Genomic DNA, 21,692 nt, shown 5'->3' on the forward strand with positions numbered 1-21,692 from the left:
CTAGTCACACATTCTGTTTTTCTGGACAGGATAAAATAATGAAGTGTGATGGAAGGAAACTATAGTCCTGTGCCAATATTTGGCATAGTAGAGGATTGGAATTTTGCCAACCCACCCTACCCTGCCATTCTTATATTGGAGTTTATGTTTGTAAAGCGGTCCACAAGCACAGAAACTAATGTGCATAAGTCTGAACAAATCTGTGCATCACAGAATGGAAGTATAAATCTCTAAGCAAAGAACTCCACCACATGAATGGCATGTGGGACGAGGGCCAGAGGGGTACAATCTCAATCTTCCTACAGATACATCCAGAAATCCACATGGGACTAGTATATTATTTATTTGGTGTCCATACCATATAAAAAGCTACCTACAGATAATAAAATTTATCAGCAATTTACCATTTTAGAGGGCAAGACACTATTTTACAAAACAAGATTGTTTGCCCTAGGCTTGCCCTTTACAACTATGGTTTGCCCACCATAGGTGACCTGGATTTAAGGCTAGATACAAAATTGTATGTGGGCAAGTGGTAGGCTGCATTACACCCATCTGGTCTTTCTGGGTGATGGCAGCTATTGCTTGCTACTCCTCTCCTCCAAATGAGCAGCTGCCATTGTGCAACAGGTGAGGTATAAAAAGGGACTCCCCTACATCCTTCTCAACCAGGTATTGCTTTCACCCTTCCCTTCCTCCTATCTAGCAGCAGTGTGGCTCCTATGTCTCCTTGACAAAAGCAGATTCACCCACTTTTCCCAGTCAGTTATTTCTACCTCCTCCTGACCTCCAGGCACACTATTAGCACTTCAAGCACTCCTGCAGTTGTCACTGCCTCCAGAAGTACAGTGGAAAACCGTTCTTTAAAAAGAAAGCATTCCCTCCAACACCCTGAAGTAGGCAAGAACAAAAAAAACATGTAGGTGAGTCAACTGCAGGAGTTTAATTACAATGCTAGTTTACACATAGCTGCATTATCAACATTAAACAAAATATTTTTATTTACCGTGTTTTTAAATTGCTACTCCACTTCATCACATGTAGGCTCTCAACGGATTACAAGCCATAACAACAACCACTATAAACCAACTCAGAACATAGCTTCAATAACTCTGCTTGCCAGCCTGTACAAGTGATTTGAAGGGGCAGAAAATGTTCAAGTTTAGTAATGCAAAATGCTTCTGACCGCAGTCAACTCTATGTGTCAGTGTGTAATATTTCTTGGTGATTGCTGTGATGAGCTCCTTGTCTGGCCTTGGCTAACTTGTGCTTCACTCACCGCTCGGGTCTGCTCTGCAATCTGCATTGCAAGGTGTATTCAGTCAAAATGTGGCTGAAGACATTGTTCTGGTTAAGCTTATGGCTATACTTGCTGCCTGCTAAGGGTGGTGTTGTGCAGCAGCAGCTGTTGCAAGTAAGGACGGTCATAATTGTGTGTGAGAGAGGACATTGTGCCAATGATGTTACTGCAGTGCAGGCACTGTGGCTGACAGTGGATTCTGGGTCTTTTCCAGCCATCTTTGGTCTGTGTGCTTGGCAAAATGTGGTGTTCTGTGTTGAGAGAGACTATGCATGCTCCTTCTGTTCTGCAGTGCTGATTTTCAAGGCAGGGTTGCAAAATGTGTGCACTGCACTCTGCTTGTTTTGCCCATAGGGAACAATGGGGAAATTGAATCACCCCATTGTTTCCCATGGGTAAGTCCTAGGGATACCAAAGTGGGTTGGGTGGTATGACATGATGGGTACTACCTACCACCAACCCACAAAAAGGGGGGCAACCAGGGGATTTGTAGGGGGGGAACCCCATAGGATGGGGGGGGTTGGGGAAAGGTTACAACTGTATTTAAAATTGCCTGCTTGCCCATTTCTTTTGTGGGTTGAGTAGTAGGAAGAACCCATCATGCCCTACCACCCAAACCACTTTCATGTCCCTAGGGCCTACCCATGGAGACAATGGGGTGATTCAATTTACTCTTTGTTTCCTAAGGACAATTTATTTGCAAATTTTTGATTTGATTTGTCAAACTGGCTGGCAAATTTTTGCGATTTGATTCGAGGTTGAGTCAAATAGCAATAAACATTTGTGCACATCACGGGCATACCTCTAGTAGTTAGTTCTTGCTTCATCACTACCTTGGAGCTAGATGGATGGCAGATGGAGAATGGTGGACCTAAGTCCCAGATTTGTCTCTTCACCAGAATACATACATAGAGTCTATGCTACTGGAGCTATCAAAAAACTGAGGCTAGTATTTCATGTTATAAGCATCTAGCTGGCAGCTAATATCCAGAGAATTATACAGCTGGAAGGTGTTGGTAATCTAATCTAACACTCTGCTCAGTGCAGGATATCCATAGCTAAAGCAACCACGGTAACTTCTTCCCTTTACAGAACAATTCTTTTCCCCAATACTGAAAGAAGCCTATAATGTAGGTCACTATTATTGCCAAAGGAGACAGTGAGGCTAAGACATTTTGCCCAAAGAACAACTCTACTGGATCAAGCTCAAAGCCAGTCTAGTCTAGCATCCTATTTTACACAGTGGCCCACCAGATACCTCTGAGAAGCCCACAGGCAAGAGGTGAGGGCATGCCTTTCCCTTTCAGCTTCCTTTTTAGCAGTCCCTTAATTCTTGATAAGTTTCCATTTCTGAAGACCAATGCATCTGTGTTGGACTTCCTTGGCAATGCTCTACTCACATATAAGATGAATTGCATCGCCCTATGGTATCTCCTCCCCAATGGTTCTACAACTCTGACATCTTGCACCAGGTCTAACTAACTGAGCAAAGAGACACCTGTTAGTGTTGAATCTCTTATATTTTAGCAGGGGGAGAGAAACTGACCCTATCCAACCCCAGCACAGCATCCATCCAGTGGTTGTTTCTGGTATCTACCTTATGTTTCTTTTTTAGATTGTGAGGCCTTTGGGGACAGGGGACCATCTTATTTATGTATTATTTATCTATGTAAACCGCTTTGAGACCTTTGGTTGAAGAGCAGAATATAAATATTTATCAGAGAAGGAGGAGGAGGAGGTGATGGTGGTGGTCCTGGGAACCACTCAGAATTAAGAACAAGGTTGCGTTCTCTCTGGCTGATTCTGCAACTATCTATTCTAAGGCACAGTCATTTAGCGTGTCTAGAAAGTAGGAATATGCAGAACGTTCCAATCTCGGAACATTCTCACTCAAAACCAGTTGTTCCAACAGAACATTCCGGGCATTTGCGTTTGACGGAAATGCCCACAACGTTCTACCAGAACAACAGGTCCAGTTGGTTGTTCCGACAGAACAACCCCTTCATTTGAAGGGAGTTCCATTTCAGAACAGAACACTCGCAATAGCCCATTTTGACTGAGAACGTTCTGAGCTCAGAACGTTCTGCACATCCCTACTAGAAATTTAGCCTTTCTATCAATACCCGCACATGAATTTGCCCAGTCAATGTGAGGGTAATTTAAGTTACCCATTATTACAGCTCTTTTTCTCTTTGACACCTCTCTGATTTGCTTCTCCAACTCCAGGTCTCATAAGCATTTTGATTCAGAGGGTGATAGCACATCCAAAGTAAGATATTTCTTTTCAGTCCTCATATTGTCACCCATAATGTTTCTGTGGAGTACTCCGGTCCTCCTAGGTTTTCTAGCTTGTTGGATTCTATCCCTTCTTTAACATTCAGTGCTACTCCACCCCAATCCACCCCTCCCTTTCATTTCTGCAGAGTTTATATCCAGGAATAACAGTGTCCCACTGGTTCTCACCATTCCACCAGGTTTCCATTAGGCCCACTATGTCTATGTTTTCATTAGCAAACAAGCATGATTGAGTTGCGGGTTTTGTTTTTTCCCTGTGCACTGAGCCTTTTGAATGGGGCGGTATAAAAATATAATCAATCAATTAATTAATAAACACTCCAGCTTGCCCATCTTGGCTCGGAGGCTTTGGGCAGTCTCTTACCTAGCTTTTCTGTGTGCTATCTCCCTGACTGTCATATGGCCTTTTTGAGCAGCCATCATGTGCTTCCTTTGGCTCTACTCCTGGTTCTACTCTGTCCCCTTCTGGTTTATCTGAAATGTTTGCATTCTTACATTTAAGGGAATTTTAAGTGCTGTACCAGATACCACCAAGTTCCTGTCTCTAATCTCTCAGACATCATTTTAAAAATTGCTCTGCAACCATTTTAATTTTAAGCGCCAGCAATCTGGTTCCATCTGTGCAAGAGGATATGGGCACATCATTCAAGGAAGGGAGCCCTTCCAGGAGAGCATTATTCTTCACCAGACTGATGTCCTCCTTCCCTGAGACCTCCATTCTCCACAATAGGAGAGTTGCTGTCAGCTTGGGAGTGGGATGCCTCTAGCACATCCCTGAGGGTCTCATCCACAAACTTCTCTGACCCTCTAAGCTTCTCCAGGCCAGCCACCTTGGCTTCGAGCGAACAAATTTGTTCACTGAGAGCCAGGAGCTCTTTGCATTGTGCGAACACCCACAACTTCTGTCTCTCAAGCAGATAGTCATACAGGAAACACTCCATGCAATACAGTGGGAAACATCCCCTCCCGTGCTGGCATTCTACCTTCATAACTAGTTCTATTAACTATTTATAATATACAGAGCTTGTTTACTTGAAATCTAGGACTTAGCTGCAGTTGGCAGCTAATTAAAGGTTTAAGCTGTGCCTCTCAAGGAAATTACAAAAGTGGGGTAGTACTAACCTTCTTCTCGTGTTGGGTGTCTCCTTTATGATAAAGAAGGAACACTTGGGTACCTCCCCACACACTTCCCTGCTAAACACCTCACAAAACTCCTACGATACGTTAGCAAACTCTTGTTCGCAAAGCTCTGGGTAGCAAAGTTCCCCTGGTCTGAGCCTTGTCTTCTCAAGAGCTGCATTCAAACTGAGCTTGTTCAGGAACGTGGCTCCTCTCATAAGCTGTGTGACTCACCTGCAGTTAATCCCCACCACTGTCTCTCCAGGCACAGCTGAAACTGCAGCTACCCTGTCAAAAACAAACTCCTATCCAGCCAAAAATCAAACCCTAGTAAAGACTAGCCCTAACTAACCCACCTTGTTCTTTCCCCCTTGCTTCCTTTATGTATTTGCATGTTTGCTTCTTTAGGAAAGAAAACAAAGTTTGCTGCCTCCCCTGGTCTAAGTCTTGTCTTCTCAAGAGCTACTTCCAAACATCCTATTGCTATTATTTTTACATTAACATTGTTTACAATGACAGCTGAACTTGATGCAAAGATACAATCTCTTAAAACTAACCACTCTTTTATTAACTTATGAAAATTAGATGTTCTTTGTACATATCTGTTCTCCATGTTGGAGATGGAGTTCCAGTGCATCGACCTTTGGCACCAACTATCCTAATGACCACTAGAGGCATTGGGAGTAAAGGTCCTCTTACCTGTCCTTGCTCTGCCTCGACTCTATGACCCCTGCCTTGACTCCTCAGATATTTCCCGTAGCAAGTCAGTTCTACTTCCTTTCTCCTTGGAGAGCAGATGGGAATCTCTCTCTCCCCTCCTATTCACTATGTAACTCATAGTTAGCATAGGTCTTTCGTATCTCAAATGTACTTAACTTAATAAATCCTATTTACTTTATATTGCACTGCAATCTCTCTGCTTCCAAGCACCTATCTGATGTACAGGAGGACATAGTTACAGATCCAGCATCCACGGTTTTGCAGATCCTCAGTTGGGTAATTGACACTTGACATTGGCACATGTGAGGGGGAAAACAGGGTTAAATCTGCATATCTCCAGATTGGGGATGGCCGGAAATGACCTCTGAGGTCATTTCCAGCTGCCATTTTGAGCACCAGAGCCATTTTGTGGCTAGTTTTCAAAGAAGAAAGTCTTTAAAATCACAATTTTCCGTCAAAAAATGGTAGTGGAGGCTGGCGGGGGAGGGCATTTCTGTAACTCTTGGGACTCCTGGAGCATCCTAGGGCACTTTATTTGGCTTTTAAACTTTTTTTCTGCCTTTTGCCATTTCCCCAGGCTTCAGAACCTAAGCCCCGGATTTCCATTGATGCCTCAGGATTCACAGTTTCGGTATCCACAGTATTAGCTGACAACGGAATCCCCGCAAATACTGAGGTTCTCCTGTATACTCTTAGCTGTATAGCAACATAATTTTCTCACATTTTCTTACTGATTGAAAATGAGATTACATCCAGAAAGATTTGGCCTATAAGTGATCTGTCCCATATAACATGCTATTACAATTCAGCTAATATATAATGATCAGAAGAAACAACCCTCTGCCCTAAGTAATTATACAGGCATTATGTCTTCAGTCATGGTACATAAACATTTTCAATTACCTTCTAAAGAAACACCAGTGTGTTATATCACAATCATTTCCAGCAGAGAGAACTTGGCAATGACTAGAGTGTTCGCATGTAAATCAGCATTGACAGAAAATTTACAGCAATTTTAAGCACTGCAAAGTAGAACAGATACTTTTGACATGTTTCTGTTGGATATCTAACACACAACATGGAAGGTGCATTAAAAACAGGTTAGGTGTTCCTTGTAATGTACTTAATTTTAGAATTACTGGCAATCACTACTCTACATACTCAATTCTCTTATTATGCCAGAATTCTAGATCAATGGCTTGCTGACGCATCACTAAAAGACACAATTTCCCTTTCTGTGCTGAAGATACAATCCTGTGGCCATTTCAGAATCAAAGTGCATTCAGATCATATTCCTTGAGGGTCTACTGACAAAACTACCCTGTTCGGTATGGCAACTAAATAAGGACAATTTCTGTAGAACATTATTGTACTTCTCTTTTTCTGAAGGGGCAAATTAGACTACTTCTAACAGGTAGTTGGGGCTCACCAACTAAAAGTTGGGCTGGCACTCAAATAAACCTTAGTTGGTTAATCTATTACTTTTTCATAAAATTTATATACACATAAACCAAGATTTACATTTATTTCCTGCTCTTCTTTGGCAGCGGCAGGAGCAATATAATGGTTATATTTATCCTCACAGCAGCCCTGTTAGGTAAGTTAGGTTGAAAGATAAGTAACTGTCCTAGAATCATGCAGTAAGTCTCATGGCTGAATGGGGATTTGAACTTCGGTCTCTCCAGTCCCAGTCCAACATTTGAACCACTAAACCACATTGGTTCTCTTAATCAGGATTTAAGGAAAGGGTCTACATAAATGTTGCTTATAAGCAAAAGTATAATACTGAGTAAGCACACACTTGTAATATAACCTTCTCAGTAAGACAACCTATCAAGGAAGGATGCTGCTGCAATGGTCATAATTCCTTGTTTCTCTCTAGAATATATGTTTGGAACATTGGAAGCTGCCTTATACTGAGTCAGATCATTGGTCCATCTAGCTGAGTATTGTCTACCCAGACTGGCAGTGGCTTCTCCAAGGCTGAGGGCAGGAGTCCCTCTCAGCCCTATTTTGGAGATGCTAGGGAGAGAACTTGGAACCTTCTGCTCTTCCCAGAGTGGCTCCATCCCCTAAGGAGAATATCTTACAGTGTTCACATGTAGTCTCCCATTCAAATGCAACCATGCCCTCACCCATGGAAAGTGAAGAGGAGGGGGAAGTTGACAACCCTCCAGCAGAGGAAGAGGAACCCGAAAGGGAGGAGGCAGCTGAGACAGGCCAGGATGAAGCTTCATCTCCAGAGGGGCCATAGGGGGTGAAAAATCAGACGCTGAGCTGGAAGAGGAACAACCAGTTACCCCTCAAAAGCAAAGGTGTGTCAAATGCCAGCAGCAGCTGCAGCCATTGAAGCAAAGTCAGCTTTTGAACCAACGAGATAAATGCTGAATCTCCAACAGCTGGCTGGGGGAGGAGAGACATTAGCCAAGCACCATAAATTAGCCAGCAGACAACGCCCAAACTGCTGGAAAGCAACATGTTGCTTGGGCTTGTTGCAGACCAGCCTTCGGCTGCTTGGATTTCCCAACTCCTTGTTCGGACCCTTGAGACCCTGACTCCAGCTACATGAGACATGGTTGATGAGCCAGACATTGGGCTGCTTCACCCCACATTGTGATCTCCCTTGGTGACGTCCTGGACCTTGATCTCAGGACTCTTGGAATCTGGTGAGCAACCTAGGTGCGGGGGAGACCAGGGTGAACTTGAAACTCGATAGTGATTTGTTTCTCTTGTGATATGTTTCAGATGCAGAAGTATCCCTGGGCTACCGGCTTCTCTGACGGTGACCTTGGACCAAGCCTCGGACGGACAAGCTCGTGACAGGGACAAGTCATGCTTGCTACCACAAGACCAGTTCTCCTCTCCTGAGTTTGAGCTTCTATTGCTTTTTGGCATAGCTATAACATAAGATCTGCTTGCTGGATATCAGCAATGGTGCATGTGGTATAGCACTCAAAAAGCGGCCAGCCAGATGTTCTGAGAAGCGCCTCCCGAAGACGAAGTAGCAGCAGCAACCTTCACCCCACCACCAACTTGACAACCACTAATCCCTCTAGAATGAGCTTCCTCAACCCTTTTCAAGCCTTTGGAGTTTTCTGCTTTCGCTTGGCTCCCCGCAGAACAGCTATTACAATGCTACTCATCTCATTCTATTGCTGCAGTCTAGTACCAAGCAATATTAACTATGCTATCCACTCCTACACTAGCAGAAAACAATGTTAATGCCTAACTGGGGAAGCTGAGAGATATTCAAAGGACACAGAAGGGGGTGTGAAGTTATAGGAGAACAGGTTTAGCTACAATCAGTTATCTTTGTTTAACTTGCGGGAGGAGACAGGCAACACAGACTACTGTTAGAAGGCAAAAGTAAATCAACATGACAGTAATCACATATCGGAGAAAAGGGAAGGCAGATTGACAGGACACAGAGAGGAGAGAGAGTTGTGGGAGTGGAAGGAGTGACCAAGAAAAAGTTATTGTGGATGCAGTGTTACCAAGGAGCAAGGGGCGATTTTTGAAAAAGACTATTCTGAAGTATTATGGGAGGGCAAAGGGAAGCAAGGTTTGGAGAGCTTCATGGTGGCCCCAACCTGCAATACCCTCATTCATGAATGCTGGTTCTGTCTGTTCCTTGAGCTTTGCCCATGGTGATACCACAAAGCAGAGATAAATGTCTCTCTGAAGTTTTCCCCCTGCAAACAGGTTCCACCCGGAGGAACTGATGCCATCCCCCTGGGTTAACCGGGGGCGGGGAGCTTATCAGCTCCACGCTCACTGGTAAAAAGTTATAATAGAGAGAAAGATCATACAGAATTGGAAAATGGATTTCAGCACAGCCTGAAATGTCCAGTCCATTGCTAGGACATAGGGCGACTGTTGGACTTTGTCTCTGATGGGGAAGAGGATACGAGTCAGAGCAGTCTCCAATTGTCTCTGCTAGAAGCCCCTGGATTTAAAAAGAAAGGCAAGTCCTGTCAGTGACTTTGTTGCTTTGCAAAAATTGGAGAGATGATGTAAGGAATTGCTAAGCAGACTAGGGGAAATTTCAGGAACTAGCAAAACAACAAATGATGACAAACAGTAATAAATGACAAATCCTTCTAAATAATAACAATATACATACATACATACATACATACTGCATATACATGCACAATCACAAAACCTGAGCATGGGAAAAGCATAAAGTAAGCTACTATGTTAAAACTCAAAATTTTATGTTATTCTACTATTAATTAGGTTACAGGAGAACTCCATTATCCGCGGAGGTTTCATTCCGCTGGGCTGGGGGTTGCAGATAGTGAAACCACAGATAATGGGGCATTGGGGCAGTGGGAATAGGGGGGTTAGGTTCCGGAGGCAACAGGGCAAAAGGCTGGAAATGGTGCAAAAGGGCTGACGAAAACAGTGCAAAGGGACTGGTAAAAATGGGATGAAAATTTGACTGAGTGGAGAAAATGGGGGGGGGCTATCATGCTCTTTGTGTCCCCAGCTGTATAGCAATGCCCCCAAAGTTCTAAAAAGTGTTTTTTCCATGTAAAATCAAGTTTTTTCTCCTTTTACAAAAAGGAGCCACAAAATGGCTTTTGTCCTCAAAATGGCGGGTGAAAATGACCTCAGAGGTCATTTCCACCCATCCCCGAACCATGGATATGTGAGTCTTAACGCCTTAAATGCCTAATTTTTTCATATGAGGTTGGGGGCAATTATCCAACCGCTGATATGCAAACTCGCGGATGCCAGAGCCGGGATTAAAGAAGTCCTGTATAAGCAATATGATGATCCTATAAAACCAGAAATATATTCACTACAGGAATTCAAAGGTTCACAGTTTCAGTTAAATAATATCTTGAACATCTTAAAATGTTCTGCTTAGGCCACAAACCTAAGGAGATAATGTGAATAAAGGAGTACATTCTTCTTCTTTAGGGTTGACACATTGTATTATAAGCAGCTTCCAAAGGCTTCTATTAGTATAGATAAGTTTTAATATATCATTTGATTAAACAGTTTAAAGTATAAAACTTCTAGATATTCTGAAACAGACTAGAAGTTTTATACTAGAAACTATTTAATCAAACGTTATAAGTTATCTAGACTTCTCTCAGGAAATTATTTCCACAACTTTGAAAGAGGAGCAAAATTAAATTAAGCTAAGCATGTGGAAATACTCTTCCATGTAATGAAAAAAAGGAACAGCCAAGGTTTTCACACTTGTATTGCTTGTAGGATAACTTTTTTTTTTACAGCTTCCTCCAAGAAATGCTGAATTTGGTGAACCTGGATCAGTCAGAGTCACAAAAGAGAATTTATAAAAACCTAGTCCTCCTCTACAGCCATTACCATCAGGCTGCAGAAGAGGGTGAGGCAAACAGAAAGGCTCCTTCATCGGCCTGGGGAGGACCAAGTACCTTCTGGACTGTGAGCCTTTTCAGAACAGGCTTATTAATTTTGTAAAATGCTGTAAGCCACTTTGAGTCTGTCTGAAATAGCAGGATATAAGTCTAACAAAGAAACAGGTGCAACGAAACCTTGATGTAAAAGCAGATACAATGTACATTTTTCTGCTCTTCTACATGCACAATAGCAGGGGAAATGAATAATTGTTTAAATGCCTTCATGTGCTAAGTTTAAGATTTCATTCTAACAGTATGTGCTAGGCTCCTGGTCAGAGTTATAGGACAAGTTTCATCCAATCAAGATGCAGGAGGAAGAATGTTTACCTGAGGGCCAGGATACTGGTGCAGACCATTGAAAATAATGGCTGACATCCTGAACAGTATTGCACTAGTGGCTAGTGAAACAAAGAAGTTGAGCGCACTTAAGAAATTTGTGGAGCTGCATGAAGATGTGCTCCACTATGTTGTTAGATTAGATTTTATTTTACAATCAAGGATCAGATACAGCAGATACTATTATTTTAAAAATAGTCAATAACCAGACAATAACAACAGCAATAGATGCCAAACAATCATCTAAAACTTTAAGAAAACTTAAAATAATGACAATCCCGCTAACTCAGGCTGTAGCTTGCAGACAGCAAAACAAAATTTTGCAACATTTAAAGAAATGGCATCATTATTATCAAACAATAAAATCTGCAAATAGAAAGCATCCAGGTGCCCTGGATATTTTGACAGCAATGGTAAGATTAATCGAGCCCGAGCATCTCTGTAATGTGGGCAATACAACTCTGCTCATGGCAATACCATGAATTCAACAACCTCAGCTCCACATGGGCAAACCCTGGCCCCATGAGGAACCTTCTTGAATTTGCCTTCAAGAACAGCTGTAGGTAAAATATTAAATCTAACTAATATCAGGGCTGTTCTTCGCTTGGGGACTGTGATGGGATATAAATACCACTATGTTGTATAACAGCTAGTGGAAGACCTCCAACCCCTGCTGACTGAGCAAAGAGGCACCTTTTTAAAGTGGTGATACTCTTTATTTAGCAAGGGGAGCGCAACCAGCCCTATCCAACCCGAGCACAGCATCCCTCCAGTGGCTGTTGCTGGTGTCTTTCTTATGTTTATTTTTTTAGACTGTGAGCCCACTGGGGACAGGCAGCTGGTTAATTAATTAATTAATTAATTAATTAATGCATGTAAACCGCTTTGGGAACTTTGGTTGAAAAGCGGTATATAAATATTTGTCATATTCGTATTCTCCAAGACCCATAGAAAACCGAGCAAAGTGTTCTGCAGCACATTGTACAACTTGTCAACATTCTCCACTAGCACAAGAACCAGTCTGGAACAAACATTCCTTTTTTGCATAGTGTCACTGCACTACATCCTAGTAGCACAATGCTAGTCTGGATGAAGAACACTATTTTTAAATGTCAGGGTGTGTGTGGATGGGCAAGAAAATAATGTAGAAAAAAGATGATGAAGAGGCCTGATTCAATGTCTGGTAAATATTCATTGCTACACTCATGTAAGGGGGCCCTAGCTGGTAGAAGTATATAAATATTTGGAGGAAGAGGAGGAAGCACAAACTGCAGGGCATTAGTTATTCTGCAGCTTAGTAACAACAGATAACATTTGTTTCCAGGTCCAATTCAAGGTGCTGGTTTTGACCTTTAAACCCTTTATGGTTTGGGACCTGGATACCTCAGGGACTGCCTGCTCCCAGGGCTTGATGAGGTCATTGAAGGGGGCTCTGCTCCACATGCCAACAGTGAAGGAGGCTCGGCTGTTGTGCATGTGGGATGACAGTTATTGCCTCCAGTTACTGCCCTCCTTCTCAGTAACCCCAGACTTTGGAATGCTCTCCTGGAGGGCATCCGCTCCTCAGTCTCCATCACAGTTTTTAGAAAACAAGTGAAATCTTGGCTTTTTACCCAGTTTTGTTGCTGCTGCTCTGTATTTTTATGAGCAGCAGCAACAAAACTGTGTGTGTGTGTGTGTTTTTTTAAAAACTTTTAATTAGATTTGTATTTTTATATTTTTATATTCCATTTTAATATTTTATTGTGTAACTGTTATAAGTCTTATATTGTTTTAAATATTTTGTAATCCACCTTGAGATTGTTTTAAAGAAAGGTGGTATAAAAATTTAATGATGAACAAACAATTGGGATGGCAGATTGTAACCCTTATCATTGCTCCTGATGTTTTACAAAGTATTTCTTAACAGATTCATCCATATGAAAACTTCTGGAGAAAACGTTCTATAAGCAACAGCTATACAATCCAAGCAAGAAGATTGCAGTAAACCTATCTGAGCAATTGAAGAATATTATTGCAAAAGCAACCTTAGCTTCCTTTGCATTGTTAAGAGCTTAAGTAAGTTTCCTGAACAAGACAGTGAAGACAGTCTGAGAAAAAAATACCACACTACCTACAGCTTTATAATGAAAATGGGGGCTGGGGGGAGAGACTAAAAATGCATCAAATTGCATTTTTGGCTGAAATAAAATAAGTATCACAACTGTTGGATTCAGCCTTCGCAAAGACAGGCTACTAACGAGGATGTATACAGTTTGCATATATGCATAAGTTAATTTTTACAACAAACATATACTACCATGTGCCAGCTAAGAAGCAGGAAGAGTGGCTATTTAAAGTGTATACCAATTTAGTTGTAAACATTGTAAAAAAGGGAAGGACCTTCAGAACTGAACACAAAGAAAACTTGATCTCTTCTCAAGAAAAGCCAAACTGCATTTTTGTACAAAGTTATGTCTGTTTCTGAGAGATCTGTCCTTTTCTTTTCTATTTCATTTCCTGCTCTAATATTAAGGTATGGTTGAAACCCAGACTAAAATTGCTGCATATGTTGATAATGCATATTCTGTTGTGAATGTTGCATTTAAGTTATACATGTATTCAGAATCAATTTAGCTTCAGGCATTCAATATCATTTGAACCATCTCTATACGCTATTAACTGTATTGCACACACTCACAATATATGAAAATAAATAAATAAATAAATAAATAAATAAATAAATAGTATGTATTTGTTTTTCAAATGTTAAATACAGAGCTGTGCTAAAAAGCTGAAACATGAACATGGAAGCATGACAGGCACACATGCAGCAGAAGTGATCACATTTTAGGATGACTGCTGTGAGTGCCAAATGGATAGTGCTTGTGATTGGGACTGGTAATACACTATGTTTTTGAATGCTTCCATTGATAGTGCAGGCAGCTCTTGGCATACACAAAATGGTGAGTTAGAAAGATCATTAAGGAACATAGTTTGGTAATACTTACGTTCAGGAAGCATTTAAGATTCACAGTGCTTGGCATAATAGGGCTGATGCCTTAAGGAACCAGAATGCATTAAAAACCCAGAGCACTGGGTATTAAAAATATCTCCACCCACCCTTAACATGCATTTCACCCACATTAATGGAATAATGATATGAAAGGGGGGAAATGAACTGAAGCATATAATTACCAAACAAGTAAAAGACATTTCACTAGATTAACAGCAATTCTTTTGTGCCTCTGTCACTCCAAAGCAGATGAATAACTATTGCTGCTCAGTTTTTAAATCTCGCCAAAGATTTGAAAAGGCTTATTACTATGGAAAATCAACACTGTGTAATCTAAATTGCAGAGCAAAAATAAATGTTCTGCTTAGCTGAGTTTACCAGAAACTTACAATGTATTAGACACATTTACCAGCATACTTCAACTGCAATGGCCACAGCATAATGTGTTAGAATGGCCCACATCCTAATAGTACACCAAATCTTCAAGTTTTGTTCTTCGAACCAATCACAGGTTGTTTTCCTGTATATTTTTGCACATATAAGAGTCACTACCAAATATTCATGCATGGAAGAAACAGTGCACAAAAAACTAACATAGATCTCACCAAAAGACACATCCATGCATTCTGGATGCAAGTGTAACCCTAGCATCAACAACACTGAAAACCAACCTTCTCTTCCAAGAATTCTCTTCCAACCTTCTCTTCCAGTATTCCAAGAAAGAACACCACATTACAGACATATTACTTACTTCAGAATGTCTTCCAACTTTCGTATCCTCCTATGAGAATCCGCTCTCTCTTTATCGAAGTCATTCTGTAATCCATGAATCTAACATAAGAAAAAACAATTACACTCTAGCCACTATATAGTATGAGAAAAAACTTGGGATTAAAAGTCTGATTTGTGGTGAAATGCTGCTGCCTTGGGTCTCACAGGCTAGGTTACACATAATCAAAATTATATATTGGAGATCCAAACGAACAATGTGCAAGCACAGAAGAGACCCACAGACACATTAAGAGCTTTGTTTGTTGTTTTTTCCTACCATAGTTCTTGGTGATGAACAGACAAGTCCCTTTTATAATACACAACTGCTTGTCTCTACAGCAAAGGAACTGCAGCTACAGAACTGCAGCTACATCAGAACAGTAAGTGAGACTCAAGCTGCATAAATAGATCACATCTTTGTATTATACGGTCTATGAAATTTAGACAACTGATGACTTAGGACAGACCACTACAATTAGCTTAAGACAGTATTTACTGTAATTGCACTTGTCTTGCTTTCCAATATCTTGGGATCAAGAGCACTCCATTGTCTGGTGCACTCCTGTCCCTCCTTCCTCGTCTTTTCCACACACAGTCTTGGGAATGCCCTCCCCTCTTCCTTTTAATGTTCAGATTCCCATCTGCCTTCCATTTCCAAAGCTAATTATATCTAGCATTAAATGTGCACAAATACTAATGCTAGCCACGGTTTTAGTGCAAACCAGGGTTTGTAAACCAAACTGTAGCCATGGTTCCAAAATTCTGGTTGGCATTAAGAATGCTGAACTCATAACACTACCCTTATTTAGCTCTAAAGAGAGAAGAGGAAAACCTATGTATGAGAAGGAAAGAGCACATGAGATAGCACGATTCTCCCTCGTAACTGTCAACTAACTCCAGACCAAATTTTTGGTAAGATAGTTAACAAAGCATCATTGATGAGAAAGGTCAGGATTATCTAGTCCAGGGGTTCCCAACAGGGGATATTAGTATCCCTAGGGGTACTTGAAATACTCGCAGATGGTACTCAGAGCCCTCCTGCCTCCCCATGCTACAGCCACGCTATTTGGCTACTCCACTCACTGGCTTATATCTAGATTGTTACTCATAAGGAGTCATTTTGAAATGAATGGGACATAATTATTTGTCCCATTGATTTCAATGGGAGTACTAATGAGTACACAGAAACACAGGAAGCTGCCATATATTGAGTCAGACTATTGGTCTATCTAGCTCAGTACTGTCTACACAGACTGGCAGCGGCTTCTCCAAGGTTGCAGGCAGGAATCTCTCTCAGCCCTATCTTGGAGATGCCAGGGAGGGAACTTGGAACCTTCTGCTCTTCCCAGAGTGGCAGCTCCATCCCCCGAGGGGAATATCTTACAGTGCTCACACTTCGTCTCCCATTCAAATGCAACCAGGGTGACCCCTGCTTAGCTAAGGGGACAAGTCATACTTGCTACCACAAGACTTAGTCTGGGTTTAAGACAGGGACTAGAACAGCCTGTTTTATAACTGTGACATTTTAATCTGTGTGTGTACATACGCGCGCGCGCACGCACGCACACACACACACACACACACACACAGGCTATTCACATGCTCATGCAAAACCAGACTAAGGGAGCCCAGCACAGTTTTGCATGTGCATGTGAACCACGAGGATTGGGCCTGATCCTGGTGACTACATGGCAGTAAACCCGCCTAAGTAGCCTCCCTCTAAAATAAGGTTTAGGGAGTGAGCGCTCCCTTGTCCTCATGTTTTTGATTTGTGTGTCAGCCATGGCTGCTTGCATAGTAGCTGGTGTGGGGAGGGGGGATCCCAACAATGCACCACACACTCCCATAGTGCATTACTGGAGCACCAGGGGGCAGGGCGACATGCAGCGGCGTGTCCCGGCACCCCAACCCCCGGAGCTGCAGGGGAAGACACCGCTCATCTGGACTGTTTGTGAGAAGAGCTTCACTATGGGGTACCTGAGCTCAAAGTCTGTGACAGAAGAGGTACATTTGTTTTAAAAGGTTGGGAATCCCTGGCCAAACCCATAAGAAGCTAGATGCATAGTGGGAAGTATGAATCTAGTACCACTTTCCATTGTACCACTTTGCAAACTAGTACCACTTTGCACTGGAGCACTGCCAGCATGCAATGATTTCTCCCAGACCTCTTCTCTCTGCTGCCCCAATTGATTTATTATATTTTTATACAGCCTTTCTACCTTGCCCAAGGAACCCAAAATGGTTTACAATCTTAAAAACAAACAAGTCACATAACATTTCCAAAGCAGGGCTGCTTCAGGCTGTTGGTCTTCTCATGAGCTGAGGACAAGAGTTCCCTGGCCTGGGAGCCTTCTTTCAATATATGTTCCTGGGAGTCTCCCAGGAGGCAACTGAAACAGCAGAGGGAAGGTGAGCTAAGGAAAAATAGTTGTACATGGGCAATGTTCTAACACAAGGGCAGCACTAGTCTGCATGCTGCTCAGTGTACAAAGGTTGACAATGGTAAACCCCTCCTGTAGTCTACCAAAGAAAACCACATGGCTCTGTGGTTCTTTTCCCATAAGAAAGGAACACGTCCTAGTCTAAGCCTCTGCAGACATGAAGCATGCTTACAGTATTACAATGGCAATTTGTGGGGTCTTTTTGACCCCCAGTGCTGTAACTGCATAGTCCTTTCAGTTAACATGGAGTGCAATAGGAGTTGTTGATAACGTTAGTAAAAGGGCACTTTTAAACAATACTGTGAAACACCACAGGACATTTAACCTCACTATGTTGACCCTGACTAAAAAGATGAAGTTGCCAAATACTGTACACAAATGATTTTATGATTTTTAAAATTCTCAAATGGGTTACAATCAACCCTATTTTCAACCTGGGGTTAAAACATAGGAGAGGGAAGGGTGATTGCCCGAGCCCATGGCTTGTTCTTGTATCAAAAAACCATGGTTCCTGTCACGCTGCATCTAGGTAGGCTGTTGGGCAGTGCTGGGGAAGAGTCAGCTGTCATGGTGCACATTGGCACCAATGATGTTGGGAGGTCCTGGAAACCAAATTTAGGCTGCTAGGTAGCATACTGAAGGCCAGAAACCCCAGAATGGCATTCTCTGAAGTGCTACCTGTTCCACGCACAGCCCAAATGAGACAGGTGGAACTGAGGTGTCTCAATGTGTGGATGAGATGGTGGTGCTGGGAGGAGGGGTTTAGATTCGTTAGGCACTGAGATACATTTTGGGAGAAGCAGAGCCTGTACAAAAGGGATGGGCTCCACTTGAACCAAAATGGAACCAGACTGCTTGCGCTAAAAATCAAGAAGGCACAGAGAAGCTTTTAAAAGGACGCCTGGGTGATTGCCGGCGGTAACAGGGTGGTATCTGCTTCAGCCAGCAAAATCTCCTAAGGTGTGAGGGCGAACATGTTTCGGATAAACCAGAAGGGGACAGAGAAGAGCCAGGAGTTGAGCAGAAGGAAATACAGGACAGCTTGCCAAATAGATCAAATGATGGTAAGAAGGATAGCACACGCCAACACCAGGTGAGGGACTCAGCGTATAGGTGTCTGTATACCAATGCTAGAAGCCTCCAAGCCAAGATGGGTGAGCTGGAATACTTGGTTACTAATGAAAACATAGATATAGATATAGATTAGTGGTGTGCGTGGTTCGGTTCGGGGGCCATAGGGAATGCTGCCTGACCAGTCCGGAATTCCGGCGGTTTGGAAGGGCGGGGGGGGTGTATGCAAAGGGCACATGCGCTCCGCCAGCTCTTCTGCATTGCAGGCATTAATGAACAATGACGGGGGGGTAGGGGCAGCAGAGAGGAACTCTGCCACCCCAAGAAGCTTCTTAAATGCACCAGCGCTGGAGGGGGAAGAGTGGCGGGGGGAGGGGGTAAGTACTACCACCACCCTCCTAAAGTCACCCCCCCCGCAAGTGCCGGACCACGCTGCGTCCAGACCATGCACACCACTAATATAGATATAGATATAGATATAGATATAGATATAGATATAGATATAGATATAGATATAGAGGGTGTAACAGAAACCTGGTGGAATTCTGAGAACCATTGGGACACAATTATTCCTGGATATAAACTCTAAAGAAGGAACAGGGAGGGGAGGATTGCGGGAGGAGTGGCACTGTATATCAAAGAAGGGATATATTCCAATAAGCTAGAGAGCCTAGGTGGACCAGAGTCCTCCACAGAATCATTATGGGTAACATTACGAGGACTGAAAGGAAATGTGTTACTAGAGACAGGCTATCGCCCTCTGTATCAAAGCGTTGAGGGTGACATCGAGTTAGAGAACAAATAAGAGAGGCATAAAAGAAAGACAGGGCAGTAAAAATGGGTGACTTCAACTACCCACACACAGACTGCGTAAATTCACATTTAGGTAATGACAGTGAGTCCAAATTTCTAGATGTGCTAAATGACTGTGCCTTAGAACAGTTAGTCGCAGAACCAACCAGAGAGATAGCTACTCTGGATTTAATCCTGTGTGGTGCCCAGGACCTGGTGTGAGATGTCAGAGTTACAGAACCATTGGGTAGTAGTGACCATAGTGTGATCCAACTCACCTTATATGCTAGTGGAGAAGTGTCAAGGAAGTCCAACACAGATGCGTTGGACTTCAGAAGAGTCCTTTTGAGAAGAAAACTTCTCAGAAACAAGGGAACTAGCAAGAAGGAAGTTGAAAGGGAAAGTCAGGAGGGTCAAATCACTCCAGAAAGCATGGAACTTATTTAAAACCACAGTACTAGAAGCAAAGTTGGAATGTATACCAAGAAGGAGGAAAGGTACCAGCAAGTTCAGAAGGATGCCAGTGTGGCTAACAAGCAGAGTCAGAGCAGATATAAAAGGGAAGAAGACTTACTTCAGAAAATGGAAGTCCTGCCCAAATGAAGAGAACAGAAACTCTGAACAGAAATAAAGGAACATAAACTCTGGCAAAAGAAGTGCAAGGATACAATAAGGAATGCAAACAGAGAGTTCAATTTATTTATCAAATTTGTACACCACCCCAAACTTTCATCTCTCAGTGGTTAAAAATAGCATAAAACAAGTTAAAAACATATACAAAAACTTAAAACAATTTAACAATTTAAAATAAACCATAGATTAAAACCTAAAAGAATGTAGGAAGCTGAGAAAGCTTGGGCGAAAAGATGGGTTTTCCGGTGTTTTTTGAAAATTGCCAGAGAGTTTGAGGAGCATATAGCTAGAAATGTCAAGGGGAATTTTAAAAAAATCTTTAAATATATCAGAAATAGAAAACCTGCCAGGGAGGCAGTATACCCTTAGATGATGAGGGTGTGAAAGGGATTATTAAGGAGGATAAGGAGATTGCAGAGAAGCTGAATGAGTTCTTTGCATCTATCTTCACATCTGAGGATACTGTCAATTCTCTCCAGAATTGAGTTTTTCAGGTTTAGCGGCTGAGGAACTGGGTGAATTTGAGGTGACAAGGGACGTGTCTAAACTGTCTTGAAAACCTAAAAATTAACACATTGCCAGGGCCAGATGGCATCCTTCAAGAGTTCTAAAGGAACTCAAATGTGAAATTGCTGATCTCTTAGCAAAAATATATAACTTGTCCCTACAATCAGGCTCTGTACCAGAGGACTGGAAAGTAACCAGTGCAACTCAAATTTTCAAGAAGGGATCTATGGAAGATCCGGGAAATTACAGGCCGGTCAGCTTGACTTCAGTGCCGAGTAAATTGATGGAAAGCATACTTAAGGACAAAATTGTTAAGCATATAGAAGAAGAGGCATTGTTGAAGGAGAACCAGCATGGCTTCTGCAAGGGAAAGTCTTGCCTCACTAACCTTTTGGAGTTCTTTGAGAGTGTCAACAGGCATGTGGATAAAGGTGATCTGGTTGACATAGTATACTTGGACTTCCATAAAGCTTTTGATAAAGTTCCCTACCAAAGGCTCTTGTGTAAACTTAGCAGTCATGGAATAAGGGAACAGGTTTATGTGTGGCTCAGTAACTGGTTGAAGGACAGGAAACAGAGAATAGGATTAAATGGACAGTTTTCACAGTGGAGATAGGTAGGAGGTGGGGTCCACCAGGGATCAGTACTGGGACCAGTGCTCTTTAACTTGTTCATAAATGATCTAGAAGCTGGGGTGACCAGCAAAGTGGCTAGATTTGCAGATGACACTAAACTATTTAGGGTAGTGAAATCCACAACGGATTGTGAGGAACTCCAAAAAGATCTCTCCAAACTGGGGGACTGGGAGACAAAATGGCAAATGTGGTTCAATGCAAGCAAGTGTTAAGTGATGCACATTGGGGCAAAAAAAACCACCCCAGGTTGCTCACCTGTAACTGATGATCTGGTAGTGATCCGTTGATATCCATTAGAATGGATTCTGCACCTGCGCGGAAGCCTCTTGGTGTCGAGTTCTACAGCTCCTTTTCAGTGCCTGCTCCCAAGGGTTGCTGCCCGCTTGACGAGGACATCTGAGGGGGCCCTGCTCCGGGTGCCGACAATGAGAGAGGCCCGGCTGTCGTGCACTCGGGACAGGGCCTTCTCTGTTGCTGTTCCTAGACTCTGGAATGCTCTCCCAGTGGCCATTCGTTCCTCGGACTCCATCACGGCTTTTAGAAAGCTTGTAAAGACTTGGCTTTTTACCCAGGCTTTTACATAATCGTTTTTATTGCTGCTTCTGTGTGTTTTTATCTGTTGTATTGTTTTTATGCCTGTTTTTATATGTTTTCATACTTTTTAGCTTGATGTTTTTATTG

The 21,692-nt window shown here is 42.4% G+C and overlaps 1 protein-coding gene across 9 annotated transcripts in view; it reads right to left on the reverse strand.

Moving 5' to 3' along the window:
• CEP112 (centrosomal protein 112) overlaps positions 1–21,692 on the reverse strand; it is a 462,785-nt gene that overhangs the window by 264,863 nt on the left and 176,230 nt on the right. For all 9 annotated transcript variants that reach the window (XR_008315603.1, XR_008315601.1, XR_008315600.1 and 6 more), the window contains one exon: positions 14,913–14,992. Coding sequence is in view for 2 of the 9 variants with exons in the window: in XM_053292958.1 (XP_053148933.1) it covers positions 14,913–14,992 (80 nt within the window). In the remaining 7 variants the exon portion in view is untranslated. The remainder of the gene's footprint in view (positions 1–14,912; positions 14,993–21,692) is intronic.

The sequence above is a fragment of the Hemicordylus capensis genome, chromosome 2, assembly GCF_027244095.1.
Source record: "Hemicordylus capensis ecotype Gifberg chromosome 2, rHemCap1.1.pri, whole genome shotgun sequence".
Taxonomy (NCBI): Eukaryota; Metazoa; Chordata; class Lepidosauria; order Squamata; family Cordylidae; genus Hemicordylus; species Hemicordylus capensis.